The sequence below is a fragment of the Varanus komodoensis genome, unplaced genomic scaffold (genome assembly GCF_004798865.1).
Source record: "Varanus komodoensis strain SLA01 unplaced genomic scaffold, ASM479886v1 scaffold24, whole genome shotgun sequence".
Lineage (NCBI taxonomy): Eukaryota > Metazoa > Chordata > Lepidosauria > Squamata > Varanidae > Varanus > Varanus komodoensis.
Window position 1 is genome coordinate 15,436,020 of NW_025335641.1, and position 17,311 is coordinate 15,453,330.

General features: G+C 42.9%; 1 protein-coding gene across 2 annotated transcripts in view; it reads right to left on the reverse strand.

Annotated features, from left to right (window-relative positions):
* The window catches only part of VAV3 (vav guanine nucleotide exchange factor 3), a 181,904-nt gene that overhangs the window by 47,921 nt on the left and 116,672 nt on the right, over window positions 1–17,311 (reverse strand). For both annotated transcript variants that reach the window (XM_044432307.1, XM_044432306.1), the window contains exons 18-19: window positions 12,355–12,377; window positions 9,072–9,117 (exon numbers count right to left, since the gene is read on the reverse strand). In XM_044432307.1, coding sequence (XP_044288242.1) covers window positions 9,072–9,117; window positions 12,355–12,377 — 69 coding nt within the window. The remainder of the gene's footprint in view (window positions 1–9,071; window positions 9,118–12,354; window positions 12,378–17,311) is intronic.

The following is a 17,311-nucleotide window of genomic DNA, read 5'->3' on the forward strand; positions in this document are numbered from 1 at the left end:
AAGGTCTCATACACCTCGAATCTTGGAAGGGAGAATAAAATTACATCTTGTCCTTCAGTTGCTTGGGTGGTCACCTCTACACAAGGAGCAAACACGGAACATAGACAAAACTTGAGTAAGCCCCAGAAGCTATTGCCCACTGTCCAAGTAGCTTTGGTGATGAAAAGAGCCATCTTGGGGACGAAAAGAGCCTTGAAGAGTTTGTGTGAGGCCAGACAGAGAAGAAATTGTGGTTTTAAAAATACTGAGTTTTCAGGAAACTCTGAACCTCTGCTATTGGACAGGACTGGTCTGGGGGAGGTCCTCCCCTCAAAACTGCAGCTAAATCATTGGACCCTACCTCCTGAACACAAAGGAATGCTTCCCAGAGGATTCTGAACTTTCCACCTAGGGCAGATTCACAAGCAATGGCAACAAGTAAAAATGAATAACAACAACAATAAATCTTACTCAGAGCCCAGTCTTATTTATTATTATATCTGTACCCCCTTCTTTCTCATGCAGGTCAGAATCAGGGCCATAAGGACTGTCATTATGTCACCACCATCTTCTCAGCTCACACCTGCTTAGCTTCATGGAAAGCAGGACCACATACTAAGCCCAGCCTGTTAACAAGAGACCCACAAAATCACAACAATGCATAAGTCATAGGGGAGGTTGGAGGCTTAGGGCTTGGGCATGCCCACACTGCTGCCAGAACTGACCAGCATTGCTCATCAGGGTTCCCTGGGAAAGTACTTTTCAGTACAACTCCTTTGTGATTTACCTCCTAGGATGAAAAGACTACCTCTGGATGCCTTGAAAAGACGGAGAAAAAAGTGAACCCAAAGCCAAGAAGAGAAAACCACCCTTCTCAGCTGGTTAAAAGCCTATGATGTATAAAAATGAGAGGACAGAGCAGTCAACAAGCATCAGAAACACATACGGATTGCAAGAAAAGAATAGCAGAGAAAATGCCAAGAGTTTTAGCAAAGGACTCTCTTGATAGTCCAGCATCAGTGAAAACAAAATGGATAAGGGTTCTGACAATAAACATAACAGACCCGACTGAAAGGGCAACACAGTCAATCACATTAAAGCCAGAGTGGGCAAGCTGCATCCCTCCAGTTCTATTGGCATACAACTCTTATCATCCTTCAACCATCAGATAAGCAGGCTAGGGCTGAGACAAGCTGTGGGTGTAAACAGAAGAAGGGCCACAAGTGTCAGAGAAGCTTTAGAGACGTTTCAGAAAAATGAATCTGGATGGCAGAAAGGTTCTGGTTTCAAAGATAGTTTTCAAAGGATTGGCAGCAAAGTGGGCAGTTCTGAAACAACATGAAAATGTCCCAGAGGGCAGAGAAGATCTGAACTGTTATTCCCTACACATGCTGAATCATCCAAGGCAGACAAAAGGGGTATAATTTGCAAAACCATGGACATGCTTGCCCCGTCTTGCAGCATCTTTAAGACACTTGGTGAATAAGCTTCTTTTGCCAAAGGAATAAGTATCAACAAATACTCTTTGTGTGCCCAGCACTCCTTTGAGAAAGGAATTGGCAGGAAAATAAGAACTAGCAAAGGGCGCCTGACCCATCTGTAAAAATCTCTCCCCTTTTTGCTTTCCAAAGTGTAAGACAAACACACCTGCTTGTCATTCCAGCTCTTGCAAACTTATGAAGTACATCTCATACCTGAACAGAGTGCCCACAGCACTGGAGGCACAAAGCTTTGGCAATGCCCTTACACATGGAGAAAAGCAACCAAAATGCACAGAGGAAAGCTTTTGAGGACCAACATCTCGCTGCATTAGTAGACAAATGGGCGAGGCAGATTCAGTGCCCTGTTTCTTCTGCAAGGAGACACAGCACGCAGATGGGTTTCCTCATTTCTTCTTACTCAAAAGTAAGTGTGGGGGGACCCAATCTGGATCAGCACCATAGCACGAGGTAAGAGCATTTAGCTCTCTGCTTCCCCCTGCTGTAATCACCCTCCAGCCCTGCAATCTGCATAGGAGGCAGAAGCCGGCATCCATTTCACTGTGACCTTGTCCATGAGCTACAAAGCTCAAGCAACAGAGCTGCAGGTGCCCCACCTGCTGAGTTCAGGACCAGCCTTTGCTGCTGATATCACTGTGTCAGCAGCTGTGGCACTGAGGGGTGAGATAGTCCCAGAAATCCCAGGGTTGGTCACTCGGCCACTATCCAGCAATAGTGCAGCCAATCCTTAGATTTCTACTGCCATCTCGCTCTTCAGTACTGCAGAACACACAGTACACCCTTGCCCCCAAATCAGCTATGTGGGGTCACCTACTTTGCTAGCACTAAAGGATCCACTGTGCTGCAGAAAAACAGGGGGCAGGCACAGGAAAGACGTGGTGGAAAACCTGTCCGGTGGTTCTGCACTGTGCCATACAAGCCCTGATTTTTCCTCTGGAAATTACAGGGAATGGGTAAACTAAATTGAGGGCACAGGGACTTCAAGGGTTAAAGAACCCCCTAATGTGATCCAAATCCAGATTGGTTCCTCCATTATTAATTTTAAGTAGGAAAATGGACAGATGTATCTGCAAACTACATGTTAAATGTCACATGCCGTGTGACTCCTGCCCTCCAAGACAGGAGAACACCGAAGCAGCTCTACAAAGTGTTTTCAGTAAGTTAGGAAAGCAACGTTTTCTCCAAAATAAGAGACAGGCTCATTTAGCTTTCAGCAGTTAGACAAGAGGACTGCAGGTGGTGCAGTGGTTTAAACCACTGGGCTGCTGGGCTGGTTGATCGAAAGGTCGCTGGTTCGAATCTGCACAACCGGGTGAGTTCCCGTTGCTCCGTCCCAGCTCCTGCCAACCTTGCAGTTCGAAAGCAAGCAAATGCAAGTAGATAAAAAGGTACCACTTCGGTGGGAAGGTAACAGCGTTCCGTGCACCTCGGTGTTTAGTCATGCCGGCCACATGGCCATGGAGACTGTCTGCGGACAAACGCTGGCTCCCTCAGCTAGGAAACGGAGATGAGCACCGCCCTCTAGAGTCAGGCATGACCGGACCTAATGTCAAGGGGAAACCTTTACCTTTTTAGTTAGACAAGGCTTTCTAAGTCTTTGTGGCAAGTGTACTTTGAAGTCATGGTTAAATTATTATTGAATTAAATGACTGAGTCAGCTTTCTGAAAACAAAATTTTCCCATTTAATGTAAAATTCAGAAGCTGTTCCTCGTCTTCCTCTTCCTCCTCCTCCTCTTCCTCCTCCTGTAATTACACTGTAGATTAATCTTCTGATAATTGTAACTAGACAATATTATTGATAACAAAAAGCCAAATGTATTGGGCAGGGATTTTATATGGGAACCTCATATTCAGGTAAGTTCATTTCTCTCAATCTTACCTAAGAGATTACATATTCAACAGAATCATGTGATGCTTATTTCTAGAATATATTATTTGAGGGTTCAGATCACAGAATTAAAAATAACAATTGTTCCATCCTTTGTGCTCTTCTGGAATGCAAATTCCATCTGTTCGGTATGAGCACAGGACATTTTGAAGTCTGAAATGAGCTGAAATGTCACCCACGCTAGGTTGTCAGCTTTGCTAGGGCCAACATTTGGAAGAACTTGAAGCACCATTCCAACACAAATTCCTACTTTGTCTTCTCCATTTTCATGATGCTGACAAAGCAGGCAAGCTCACTCAGCTGTGCCCTGAATCTCTTGATGTTTAGGAGGAGTTGAATTTTGTGGTTCGTTCAGAGGTTACTTTTTTACACATTACATAATCTCAGTGCCACCAGAAATAGCAACCCAAAGTATATTTAATCATAAAAAGGTGCAGCCAGGTTTCTCAAGCCTACTCTTTACAGAGTGTGGAAACATCTAATGGAACACAGCAGTCGACTTCGCAAAGGTCAGAGCCTTGCTCATTTGTAGAGCAGAAAACACCAATTGTTGTTTGTGAGAGTCAGGATTCAAACCCACAGAAGGACTTGAATCCAAAGGTGATGCACAGCTTGTCTTCCATCATGACGTTCTGCAGAGGAAGGAACTACAGAGTACTCAGACCACTGTGGACATGCCACTTGTCATGTGAAATTGTAAGTCATATGCATCCGAGCAACAAGGGCATTCAGCTGCTGATTTTTCCACTGTCACCTTCTCCCAACTCGACTTCACTAAAGGCTGCAGCACGACCTTGCTGCCTTCATCCACATTATGATACATTCACCCATTTATCCTACCTTTCTACAAGTCCACTTCTCAGCCTGCAGAAACCGCCCATCTTTCCTCTCCTCCTTTCTCCTCTTCCTCCTTTCTCCCCCTGCAGTGGAGGGCAGGACACATGCCAATGGAGCAAAGCTCACGGAACCAAGATTTAGGGCGGATTCCAGGAAATACTTCCTGATGGTTAGGAATGGAAGTGTATGAAATGAGCTTCCATACAGGAGGTGGTTGAAGTCCCAACAGTGTGAGGGTATTTTAGGATAGGCTGGACATGCACCTGGTAGGCATGTCATGAGCAGAGCCCTCTGGGGCCAGGGGTCAGACTAGATGCCCCAGGAGACCCCTTCTGACTCGCGCTGTTTCTATATTTCTAACTTCTGCTATAAGGCAACAATATCTAGTTGCAAAATGTGTGTGTCATTCTGACTGTCCATCCAATTCCGTTTGCCTAACCTCTGGCTATCCAATTTCAAAGCCCAACCTGCTGGAATCTTGAGATAATCGCCTCAGAATAAAAACCTAACATTGCATCATCACATGCCTTTGAAGAGCCTGGATCTTTCCACTGTCCTACATGTTAGTGGAGTGAATTAGACAGCAACCCAGGCAAATCACATTAAAGAGGACATCTGGGTCACTTAGTAATAGGTGGATTTTAGGAAGTTTGTTGCAGGCATGAAGCTTGCCGGATCTTGCCCTGGCACTGAGAATTAATGCATTCTTGGGAGGAGAGGCAATGTAACTGGCATAACTGCCACAGTTTAAACAGTATTTCCAAGCATGAAAGAGGAGCCTTGATGGAAAATGAGCAAATCATATGGGGAAACCACAGACCTGGTTAATTGCTGTTGTTGAGTCATCTACTTAGGTATCCAGCAGCAACTGAAGGCACAAAAAAGATAACATCTAACTTCTAGGGCTAAATGTAATGATGGGAGGTAGTCCCAGATTTTGGGTCAATTTGGTTTAGGTTGTTCTCTTTTGTTGTTGCTGTTCTGTTTTGGAATTTTGCAACCCTCACAACACAGTTCAAGAATGGATGCATCAAAGAACTTGAGCTTCAGGAACCATAAGTATAATGACAGCTATTAAAAAACAATACTGGAATGAAACCTCTGTGACACCATGAATAACTATTGTCATGGACCCATGGAGTTGGATACCTGTTGTGCTCAGCAACATGAATTTGGTAAAGAGGTACCATTACTCTTTGGCATCAGGCAATAAAAGAAAGAAAAATAAGTGAGGCCAAAAAGGAAAAATAGTCTAGGTTCTCAAAGAGTGAAGCAAGTCTCTGTTGGAGAAGCTTGCTTAGTTAGCAAGAGGTACCAACTAGGAAATATTTACAGTGGGGAGGGGAATGGCTCCTAAAGAGAAGAAATTCTTGGTGTTAAAAAATCCATAGGAAAAATTGTGCAAGTAATTTGGAGAAAGTGGACCAAGAAAGGCAATCTAAGGGACAGAATAAATAGTAGGCAAGTTGGTACGGCCACTCCATCTGCCAGGACAGCCTTAACACAGAGCCGAGAACCCAGCTGGAAAACGTTGGGACAACACATGGTTCAGAGCATTATCTAGCCAAGTGTCAATCATAAATGCCAAACTGGCTCCTTTCTTCAGGAGTTAGGAATGCCTAGACCAGTGGTGGCGAACCTATGGCACACGTGCCACAGCGGGCACGCAGAGCCCTCTCTGTCGGCACACGAGCCAAGTCACCACAGCATCGTCCCAGCAGCCGAGCATCAGATAACAGTGCACACAGGGGATACATGCATGCTTGGAAAGGAGTAGTGGTGCCAGGCAATGATGTCACGAGCTGCAACTCATTAGCCGCGACTCGTCCGAGCTTTCACATAGCAGGTCAGTGCACTGCCAAGGATATATTTATATTTGCTTGGACTGGCTGCGAGTTGTTTTTTTTAAACTAAAACCTCAGTATTCAGGCTTTATTGCAGTGTCAGCACTTTGCGATAAATAAGTAGTTTTTGTTTTACAGTTTGGGCACACAGTCTCTAAAAGGTTCACCATCACTGGCCTAGACTGTAGTGGGGTGGGGAAGTAGAACAACCAGTTCTACCCTTCACTAGAGTCGGCTGAGCAGGGAACCGACAAGCCATTCTGAATTCCCAAGGCTGGAGGAAGAACCAGAAGAGACAGGGTTGGCCAATTCACTTACCTCAATCATCCTACTATCTCTCTCTTTCTGATACACCTAATTCCAACCTGAGCACACCATTCTCCCCACCTCCACCCCCAAACATCTGCTAAACATGTAAGAAACTTAAGGACTATCGAACGATCAGAGTTCCCATAGATGGAGAAAACAAACCCTTAAGGGTAAAAAATTACCACTCATACTCTTCCAGTGTGGGAGAATGAGCAGGTGGTGACTACCACAAACCTCTGAACACATAGCAATTGTGCAATTTAGGTCCAGCCCTTTCTTCCAGCACCATTTTCCGGACAAAAGTTTCCCCGGCTGCCATAGATCTGGTTAAAAGAAACCCACGTATTATAGTTCCTGTTGCCCAGTGTCATGCACTTGACACAATCCAAGTGTGAGTGACACACACCAACCTGTGCGTTCAGATTTAAAGGGAAAGAAAATCTAGCCATTGAAACTCCTGTACCCTTGCTCTGGAAGGACCAGCTTCTCCTGCCTTCCACCTTCCCCCCTTGGAAAGAGGCTACAGGGCAGATGAAGCTGCACAATCCAGTTTTACTTATCTTTCATGTTCCCTGCACAGAGAAAGAGAAGGACACGCAGAGCAAAGTGGGCAGGATGCAAGTGGCAGCTGGAGCACTCTGGCCACCAGTTCACCTATGGACATTGTGCCTGCACAGAGTTTTTCTTAATGTAGAAGAGGCTGCATGGGCAAAGCGGGGCCTGGCCATGATCTCAGGCTGACAAAGAAAACAGATATACTTCTAGAAGATGTGGGTCCAATCCCAACTTCTTCAGGAACCCATGATGGCCCTGAAGGCCAGATTGGGAACATCTGCAGGCCAGATTAGGAGTTACCCTCTTCTGCCTTCTCCTCTGTGCTCTACATTTGAGTCTCCTCAGTATGACACAGGATGTTGGGGCCATTGAGCAGCAGCGATCTTTCTCCCAAGATGCTCTAATGGGTGACTTTTTTTTCATGGAGTGATTAGTCAAGGCAATTTAACCCTTTGCACTTGTGCCCATGCCGTTCAGCAGTGGGGAATATCTGCAACCCAGCTACCCATCTATTTTCCTACCTATACGTTTTCCCACTTATTTGGTTCTAGGCTGCAACCACGGTTTCAAATGAAAGGCAAACTGTTCTCAAGTTGCCACATTTAGAAACATCTCACAACTCCATTTGCTCTTGTATCCAAATCCCTCAAAATTAAACTGTGAGAAAGAACTCATAAAAGGACCACCACCACCCAAATAAAAGCTCACCTCATGCATTTACCATTAAGTTAATATTACCGCAAGGGGGAGAAGAATCGTTAGACTGCTGAAGAGGAAGAATTCTCAGAAATGCTTTTTTATTTAGACAAAGACCTGGAATATCACGTCACTTTCCAAACCCTGGCACTGCTTCTTAGTCACAAGCACGGGTCTGGATCCCTTGCCAAGGGGCTGCTAAGCAGACCTGGGAGGGAGCTGCAGGGGAACATAGGAAAAAGGTTGAGCACCCAACTACCCCCACAGATCTCAAGCTCCCACTCTTGTTTTGCAACACGGCATTAGGAATCAGAGTTTGAAAGCATGTCTTGACTATATAAAATGTAGTTCCAGCCAAGTAGCTGATCAGCCTCATAATCCATCATCATCATCAATGAATGCTTTGACTGTTGGGTGGTACAGAAATTACATAAATAAAGGAACAATCCTGGAGTCCTGAACTGAGCAGGGGTTGGACCCAATGGCCCTCTGGCCCCTTCCAACACTACTATTCTATGATTCCATGATTAATCTTTAGCAGCAGCCCCCACAAAAGAACTGCAATCCATGTGTATATCCATAAACACTTTCAAAAACTGCAAATGTAAAGAACTAGCTTCCATGCCACAGGAAATTATTTAAAATTAACCACATGCACATTAAAATGCATTCCATCTGGGGACCCACACCGCAAGGCTCTTGCTACTTTTGGTCTTGAGGAAAAACAACTGCCAAGAGCACACATTGCCTTGCAAGGTTGCACTCCAAGCTTAAAACTGGTTGCGCTGCTTAGGAGAAAGCCCAGAGGCTTCTAGGTATGCAAACAAAGTGCCACTTGTAAAAACAAAGCAGCAGGACGGACACACCCCAGGAGTTTGGTTACTCATATGACTGTCAACATGGTCTGGATCTAGGTCCCCAATCCTGTAAGTCAAGGCTCTGCTGATTGCCTGAAAGGGAAAGCAAGGTTTCCACTGCTGCCTACTCTGCCTGGCAGCACTGCACAGACAGCGAGACAACACTCTGAGCCAAGCTCTCCATTGTGGCAGACAAAGGCATCCAGTGCCATCAGCTGCAGGATTTCAAACAGCCCATCGCTGTCATAGAAGTAGTCCCTCCAGACAAGAAAATGCTGCTACAACAGTGCACACAAGCAATCTTCCTTCTAGCAGGAAGGAAACCACTACAAATAATGTGGTAAGAAACTGGGTAGGTTATTCTATCTTGTCCATCATTCCACACCACTGCACAATATATTTATACAATCAAACTGCACGGCAGTTTCTCTCTCAGTACTCTTGTTGAACTGGCTCTTTAGATCAGGCTGTTGGAGTGCCAGTATTCAAAAGATCCAATCCCCCAAAGGAAAGGAAAGGTAAAAATAATTGCCTGACAATGTGTTCCGAATCTTCATTCTCCTGTTGGAATTATAAAATTCTAATGATGAAAAAAGCAAAACAAACCTGGATCCACGTGTCTGGAGCTCTTTCGAATTCCATTTGGTCGTTTCTGTGTATTGAAAAAGCACAAGTTAGAGACGAATTAAAAAGAAACCCTCCACTCTCCAATATTATTATTCATGCTTCTTCTTTTGACAATTCAGTAAGCAGTGTTGAGGACACCTGCCTCCCAAGACAATTTGCTACCTGAAACAAAGCGCTAGTGGAGTCTCTCTTCCCACTCACTCGCTAAGTCCAGCACTTTCATGCACAGGAGATAAACCTGTGACCTTCCTAATCTAAACTACAGCTCCCTTCATCCTTGACCATTAGCCATGCTGGCTGCGGCTGCTGGATGTTAAGGGTCCAACAACATCTGGAGAACCAGATTTCCAGCCCCTGCTTTAAAGAGACTGGCTTCATCTCAGATACCCTTGACAAAGCTCACCATGTAAGGGGAGGTGGGGGGATATTTTTTGCTTTGGTTTGTTTTACTGGAAGACATATGCAGACACGGAATGGTTAACAATACTATTTGGAGATGAAAAAAGATATGTGTTATATAGGCCTCTTGCCCACTTGAGAAAAGAACGTGACTTGTTAAAAAAAAGTGAGGGAGACATCCATTCCTCACAGAAACTACTGCTTTGGATTTTTGTTCTGACTGTGAGCTCACCAAAAAGAGTTACAGTTTCCTAATCTGCACACAAGTAAAACCATTTTTTACTTTAAAATGAATGCTTCCAAAGCTCCGGTTTTCATTTACACTGAAGATCCAAGTGACCACATAAAGGCATAAGAAGCTGCTGCAAATGCCAATTATAATAAAACATAATTTCTACTGTTAGAGAGGCAGAAACAAGCTTCAATTTTAAGAAGAAACGGGAGCCCTTTTTAATTTACCTGTTACATAAGATAAGTCAATGAACACAATTCAAAAGAAACTTGGCTTTAAAGATTTTATTAATCACTACAGTAAGGTTGGGAGGAAGGGGAAAGTAGAAGAGCAGGTTATAATAATGAAAATCCTCGTTTTCACCTAGCTAGGGTTAATTATCCAACTGAACTGTGGCTATCTTGTCTGCAGCAGCGATAGGTTCCATGTCATGGGAAAGGAACACAACCAAGCCACATTAAACCAAACAAGCTATAATGTTTATCTGTTTGTGGAGTGGCTTTCTGAAAATACCAACTAAAGAAAATAATGTTGAAAAAGCAAAGCTTCACTTGGAATCTATAGGCCTCAAAGACAGTCCAAGGCATTTATTTATTTACTTAGTTATGGCATTTCTATACCATTCAATTAGCTCAATGCTCTCAAAATAACATACAGAATATTCCACCAAGACATGATGGTAGCTGAAGAAGAATATCCCAGTGGTGTGGTCTACATGAATTAAAATAGTATAATCACCTTCTTATCTGTTTTCCCTGTTTGCCCACTAACTCCACTTGAACATTAGAATGCATAAACTGTACGGCTTACAAAAGCAGTAAGATATTAATCTGCAAAACTAATACTTTGTTGTCCTTTAACATTAACCCAAATTTTGCTGCCTAAGATAGTCCAACTCAGTCTGCACAACAACCGGACCAGCTTTGGCCAATCTCTTCCACAGATGTCTATAACAATGGGATACTTTAAGAGGAAGGACACCCAACAGCCTCAACATCACATAAGCAAGAAGAATGTACAACCACATTTCTGCAACTTATGTCTCCCTGCTGTCTTGAAGCCCTACCAACAACCACCCTTTACTTCAAATCCCATATTCTCCTTGGAAAACACAGAACACTCTTCCACTTGTGCGTTCTTAAACTCTAAAAGGAATTCATAAATGACTGAACTGACTAACCAATTGGATTTCTATAGAGGAACCAGAAAAGAGCAATGTATACTCCCATGGCACGTACTTTACTCTTAGCAAACAAAGTACCATACAGGTGAAGAGTCAAATGCCCAGATATCAGTAGCTTCATGTGCTGATGGCCTTTATATTTGTTAATGATTAACTGACTGGTTAGCACAAGAGCTTTCCAGGACATGGGAACTCCCACTAGTGACCATGCCGGCTGCACCTCCATGGCCATCTGACCATTTCCCTCTACCCCATGCAGGATGTCATGATTTCAATCCCGTGCTCCAACAGCATCACAATGCAAGGCAGAAGCTGCCCCAAAGGACAAGCATTTCCAGCTATATTCCAGTTATTGAAGATTTCAGAATGCCAGCTTGATTTGCTCAGGAATTAATTGCCAAGCCAAAGTAAATTTCCTCTGTTGCCACTTCACTGGAAAATGCACAGCAAACACAACTTAGGGGTCAATTCACATTATGAACCAGACTTTAAGATCCCAATTCACCAAAAATCCTTCCAAATGCAAATGAAGAACGCTTCAGAAAGGGTAAGCATTGCTCTCAATTGCAGCAGGATATGAAAAAATGAAGAGCTAAGCAATGGGGTCCAAGGAGCCTTTTCAGTATCTATATTTAACTCAGCCTCCTCTTTCTCAAGCCATATAAAACTATGCAACAGAGTGAATACTTGGCTGTTTTTCAAAGCCAAGAAAAGTAACCTTGGGCTCCTTCAAACAAATCTACCAAGATAATGCCATTTGCTGAAATGCACATCTTTTCATCCAACATTGGCCCGTTTACCATTACTGGGCAGCCATAATCTTAAAATCTGTCAAGTAATTCCATTACTTCAAAGATTCAGCTTCATAAGTCAGTATTTAGCTGCACATTTTGCAGCACACAGATTGAGAACTTGCTTACCTTTGCCATCATACATTACTTTCATCATCAGAAAGTTATGGAAATGTGCATCACTTATAATTCCTCTCCAAAATCATGTGATGGCCCGTAATTTTGAATTTAAAGAGAATGACCCTGCTTGGTTTTGTTATACATTCTTTGCTAATGCCTTGAACACCAAGGGAGTTTAAAATAAAGTATACAACTCCCCTGAAATGTATTATGAACTTAGATAATGAATTAACCAAAATTACACGTGTTCAAGTCTATTGCTATTAATGGGCAAGTTAAGAACATGAGTAACACCTTTCTCATTTAAATCAACTGGACTTGGAAATGCTTGATCCTGAATAGCCTGAATCCTTTGTCTCTATTTTTAATCCAAGTCTGCAGGAGGAGTTCAAGAAAAAAGCCTGAACTAGCCTGAAATTACGCTACTGGCTACAGGAAAGAAGCAAGAGGGGTGCCTCTATTTTGCTAACACAAATATGCACAAAAACTGTGGCATTTTAAACAGCTCATGAAATAAGTATGAAAAAGCACACTTACCTCATGCTTGAGGGTCCCATGTTCTGGAACAAATGTAAAAATTGGCATGGTCAGTGAAAGAAAGTTTGTTCTGTTCAGTGATAATTCCTAGCTTGTGGTACAGAGCTAGTACACGGAACTGCTTTCTTTTGCTAGCTGATACCTGTTTTATGTTCCAACAGCCCTAGGGCTCAGCTAGCTATTTTGCAAGCCGTGTTCGCTTAGTTTTATTGGCTCAAGTTAGGCAGCACTGAACAGCAATAAACAGCTTTACGCTTAACTCAGTGTCACGTAGCTTTCCAAACCAAAGATCGCCTAAACTTTCTGAAATAGAGAACGAGGTGAGCCTTTTCAAATGTCACATTTGCATTGCAGGTTGAATCCAGGTTTCAATAAAGAACAGAGCAGTTCCTCTTCCCAAGAGAAATATATCTAAAAGGTATTAGCAGCTTCTGCATTGCACAATATTGCAGTGCAAATTTTGCAATTTCTGCCTGCTTTTTTCCAGAGGCAGAAACATGTCACATTGTAATTTACCCTATTTTAAATAAAGCACAAAAAGGCTTTGGGCTGGTCCACACATGCACAATCATCAGCTAGCAACTGCATCATCAAATACTGACTTGCACACACAAATAAACCATCCTAGATCAGACCCCAAAATAGAACTCTCATACTTTTCATTACCCTCAAGCACATGGCCTGGATCCATGGAATGGTACCGCTAGCCCTGCACATCCCAGGCTGCTCGAATCTGTGCTTATCAAATAGCAGCTCACCTCTATGGAAAGTTTCAAAACCAGGTAATGACATGCCAGAGCTGTGTGTCTGTGTGTGTTGTGTGTATGTGTGTGTGTGTTTTGGCCCAAGCCTTTGCACCTGCCTTTAAAAAAAACCTCTTTAGATCCTAGCTAGTTATTTTTTTTACATCGTCCAGTTCACAAAATCATTTTTGAGCTGTCAGTCACTGAAACCCAAATGGTAAGAGATCAAGGGATGGATATGTACCTGTGAACCAACCATAATGTAGCCATTTCAATGCACAGGGCTGTCTTTTTTATGTTGGCATTTAAAAGAAAGAAACTAAAGTCGAAGATTTAACTGATGGGCACTATTTGTGCTTGTGTGTGCAGACTTTTTGTTTTTTTAAGGCTGAATGGAAAAAACAGAATATACCAGGGGTGGCTAAACCAAGGCTTGGGAGCCACGTACAGCTCTTTGAGTTTATTTTGTGGCTTGCTGCTCACCACCCAAGGTGCTGCGGGCACCCGCTTGTCACTGCCATCCACAGGTGCCCATAGGTACACACTTGCAGCTCACGAACATCTGACATTTACCATATGTGGTTCTTCTGTTGAGGAAGTCTGGCCACCCCTGGAACATACCATCTCTCCCATCACAGTGACACCCACCCACCCAGAGGATATTTCACAAAGCAAATTTGCAAGTTTTGTATTTACAAAGATTATAAACAAAGTCATGGAATTGCTGACTATGGAAGTTCTAATGTAGCAAAATGTGGTTCTATTTGCAATCCTAGCATCTGTAGCCTCATAGCCAAATATCTTTTTCTGGAAGGCAATTCCTTGCTTTTTGTTGTGAACCCTGCTGTTCTGCTACTCAGTGGCTTGGATTTCATACTGGCCTAGCTTGGCTGCTAAGAACTAATACTGATTAATGAGTAGTTGAGGCCTTCTTGTTGGGATGGTAGCATAAGAGGTGCCTACAGAATGAAATTTGCACAGTTTGAGTGTGGAAAGGGAAATAAAGCGGGTGGTTTTGCAATTAACCAGAGAGAGAGGAAGAAGCTGTTCTGAGTTGTGCAGATGGATAGGATGTGTTGCCAAGAATTTTCTGATTTCAGAACCAGCTTTTAAGGTCACTGACCAATATTCTGTAGGACACACATAGCCCCTCTACATTCCTAAATGCTCTCCATCAACTCTGCCTGTATGCCTATAAAAAAAGGTATTTTAGAAATAGAAATTTCAGCAGAGAATGAAGAAGAACCCCAACATTTAGCAGCTAATTGGTGTGAAGCCATCTTGTAGCTGTAAGTCTCCCCTGTGGCTTTTGATGAACCAGGGCTTCTTTAAAGCCTGATGCTGCCTACTTCTCCCCCCCCCCCACTCCACCTGCGTATATGTAAATCAACTGATGGTACAAAGCATCACCTCTAAGAGAACAATCCTATCCACATTCACTTGAAACTGAATCCCACGATGCTCATTCCAATGTACTCTAGCAAGCAGATTTAGGACTGCGGCCTAAATCTCAAAGCATTATTTTGCAGAAGGAAACTCATCCTATTATTGGATGTTCCACTACTCAGGGCAGCAGAAGCAATTCTACTGGTCATAAAAAGAAATGATTGGGGGCAGGGAGGGGGCTATGAAACAAGAATCACTTGCACATCATAACACGATCCTCCTATGGACAAAGTTCGACTGTGGGCATTTTTTTAATGTGTACTCAGAGTGGCATGACAAGAGTGGGCCTGCCCTCCATTTTGTTTGAATAGCTTATCATGAAATGAAATATAACTCGCACTCTTTGTCAAGACAAATGATGTAATGCACATGCTAGATTGGGTTCTTTCTAGGCAGGTTTCCAAGTTTATTCCCAGCGGATTACCTAACTGACACCCTGATGCCAAAAAGACCACTTTGAAAGCGTCAAGCCCAAACTGGTCTTCAGAACAGAAGAACCTGCTTCTTGGATCACACCACTCTTCTAGCCATCCATCTCTTAACAGTAGCCAGACAGGCACCACTGTGCAATATCTTAGATATTCATGTGGCAAAATTCAGTATTTCCTCAAGGGACAAGAGTAAAAATGTGCATGCACACATTTTAGAAGTATGTTTAAAAACTTGGTTCCACAAAAATAAATGCATATCTATTATTGAACTGGTCCTAGTTTTCTGCTATATCTACTCCATCAAAACCGGGGAAGCAAAAAAAAAAGGTTGGCTAAGGACCACTTCACACATTACATTTTAGAGGTCTCCCCTTCAGATGTTTTAAATGTACACCTAAACATGTAAATGTGAAAGAGGCAGACAGGTACATCAAAAATTATTGGCTCCAGCTCCCTTCTGTGTGGAAAATCTCAGATTTACCTCTGCACAAAGTTAGATTGGCCCTAAAACACAGCAGCCACAAAGGCTGGATATTTAGAACTTTTTTTCAGCTTCTAGCAAAAAACATTCACTCTTCTGCAAAGAAAAAGAAAATGCCAAAGGTTCACTGCAAATCTCATCCTCTACTGTTTTGGTGGTGATTTTTTGCTTTAATTTTAGCATAACCAATATGAATTGACTGCAGGTAATAATCAACTTCTGCTTTCCTATGTCTCCTTCAATTTCTGTAGGATTAAATTTTGCCAAGAAACAGGCACTCTCCCTCACCTAATTATAAGTTCAGGGAAAGGGTTCTGCTCATTCTTGTGCAGAGTTATTCACAGTCATACCCTACAGAGTCAACTATCACCAGACTGCAGAACCTGTGACTCCCCATTCTTGTTTCAGCAGAATATGGGCACTGGCTGGTTGAGACGAAGTCATGGTGCTGATTTCACAGTAACAACCAAGGGTTTCATTTCTCCTTCAGAAGCAATTCTATTATTTCTTTTTGTATAAACATCTGCTGTCAGATTGGTACCTGCTTCAGACCATGCAGGCTGCAAGTCAGCACTTCAGCAAAGAGGATGAGAGCAGGTAAGTTTGCACCTCAACAACATTGCTCCAAATGAGGTGGAACCTTAGGCAGGGTGAGGTGGAACCTTACTGGGCCCAAGGGTCACCTGAGCTTGCTACACCGGTTCCACTTGCTGGCCATCTGCAGACCTGGCACTGAAATATACCAGAGACTGGCCTGCACTTCCCTTCCCGGCAAGCCACCATGCTGGGGACTTTGGTGTCCTTGCCAAAGACTCTGATGCCTTACGCAAGCATTGCGTATTGAACTTCTTTTTGAACTAGGTATGGATTTTCTAAAATCATGGAATGTAAGCATCCTGCTGCATTTTTCCAGTTGTCTACATTTTACTGTAATTTCAAGGACTGCAATACAAAATTATTCATACTAACCACCAGAAAGGCCTGATTAACAAACAGGGTGACCAGATACGCAAGGGAGACAGGGTCCCTGCCACTTGAATAGCTGTGCACAAGAAGCAACTCAGGCAGAAATATCTCCTTTCTCTTGCAGAACCATCTCTTTCTTCCCAACTACCAAAAAGGTATGCAAACCAACTTGGTGTGGTGCTTAGAGTGTTGGACTGGGAATCAGGGAGATCTGGGTTCTATTCCTCACTTGACCATGAAGCTCACTGAGCGGAAGAGAGCTACGTAGTACCATCTTGGTTTCTTCACTAGAGGAAAAAGGGTGGAATATAACTGCAATGTAAGAAAGGTGGTGGTGGTGGTGGTGGAGGAGGAGGAGGAAGAGCTGAAGAAGAAGAGGAAGAAGAAAGGCTCCTGTCCTCCTTTGCATTTCATCACCCTATTAACTATATTAAGATTTGCACAATCTTCTCAAGTCCTTGTAAGGAGGTAATCATAATTAAACAATTTCTGTCCAATTGCTAGCGGCAGAGATCACACACAGACAACTTCGCAGATTAATGAACTGAATAAATTATCATTTTACAACATCAAAGATACAAAATGTTCTTTGCCAAATTTATTTAAAACCTCTGCCTTGATTTCCTAAAATAAGTAATACAACAGTATTTAAATGACCTAACCATGAACACAGATTTGTTGGTTCAATCAATGCCTTTTTTTTTTTTTTTTTGCAAAATATAGTGTTTTTCTGGCATCTCATCTGGCTAAAAGTGAAAGGCATGTAAAAATAATAATAAAATGCTATACATGTAATGTTTCTGAGAAATGTTTATTTTAATGTGAATATAACTTTGTGCAAAAAGCGGCAGAGTATAGTTACACTCAAAGGCCTAGTGCTATTTTAAGAG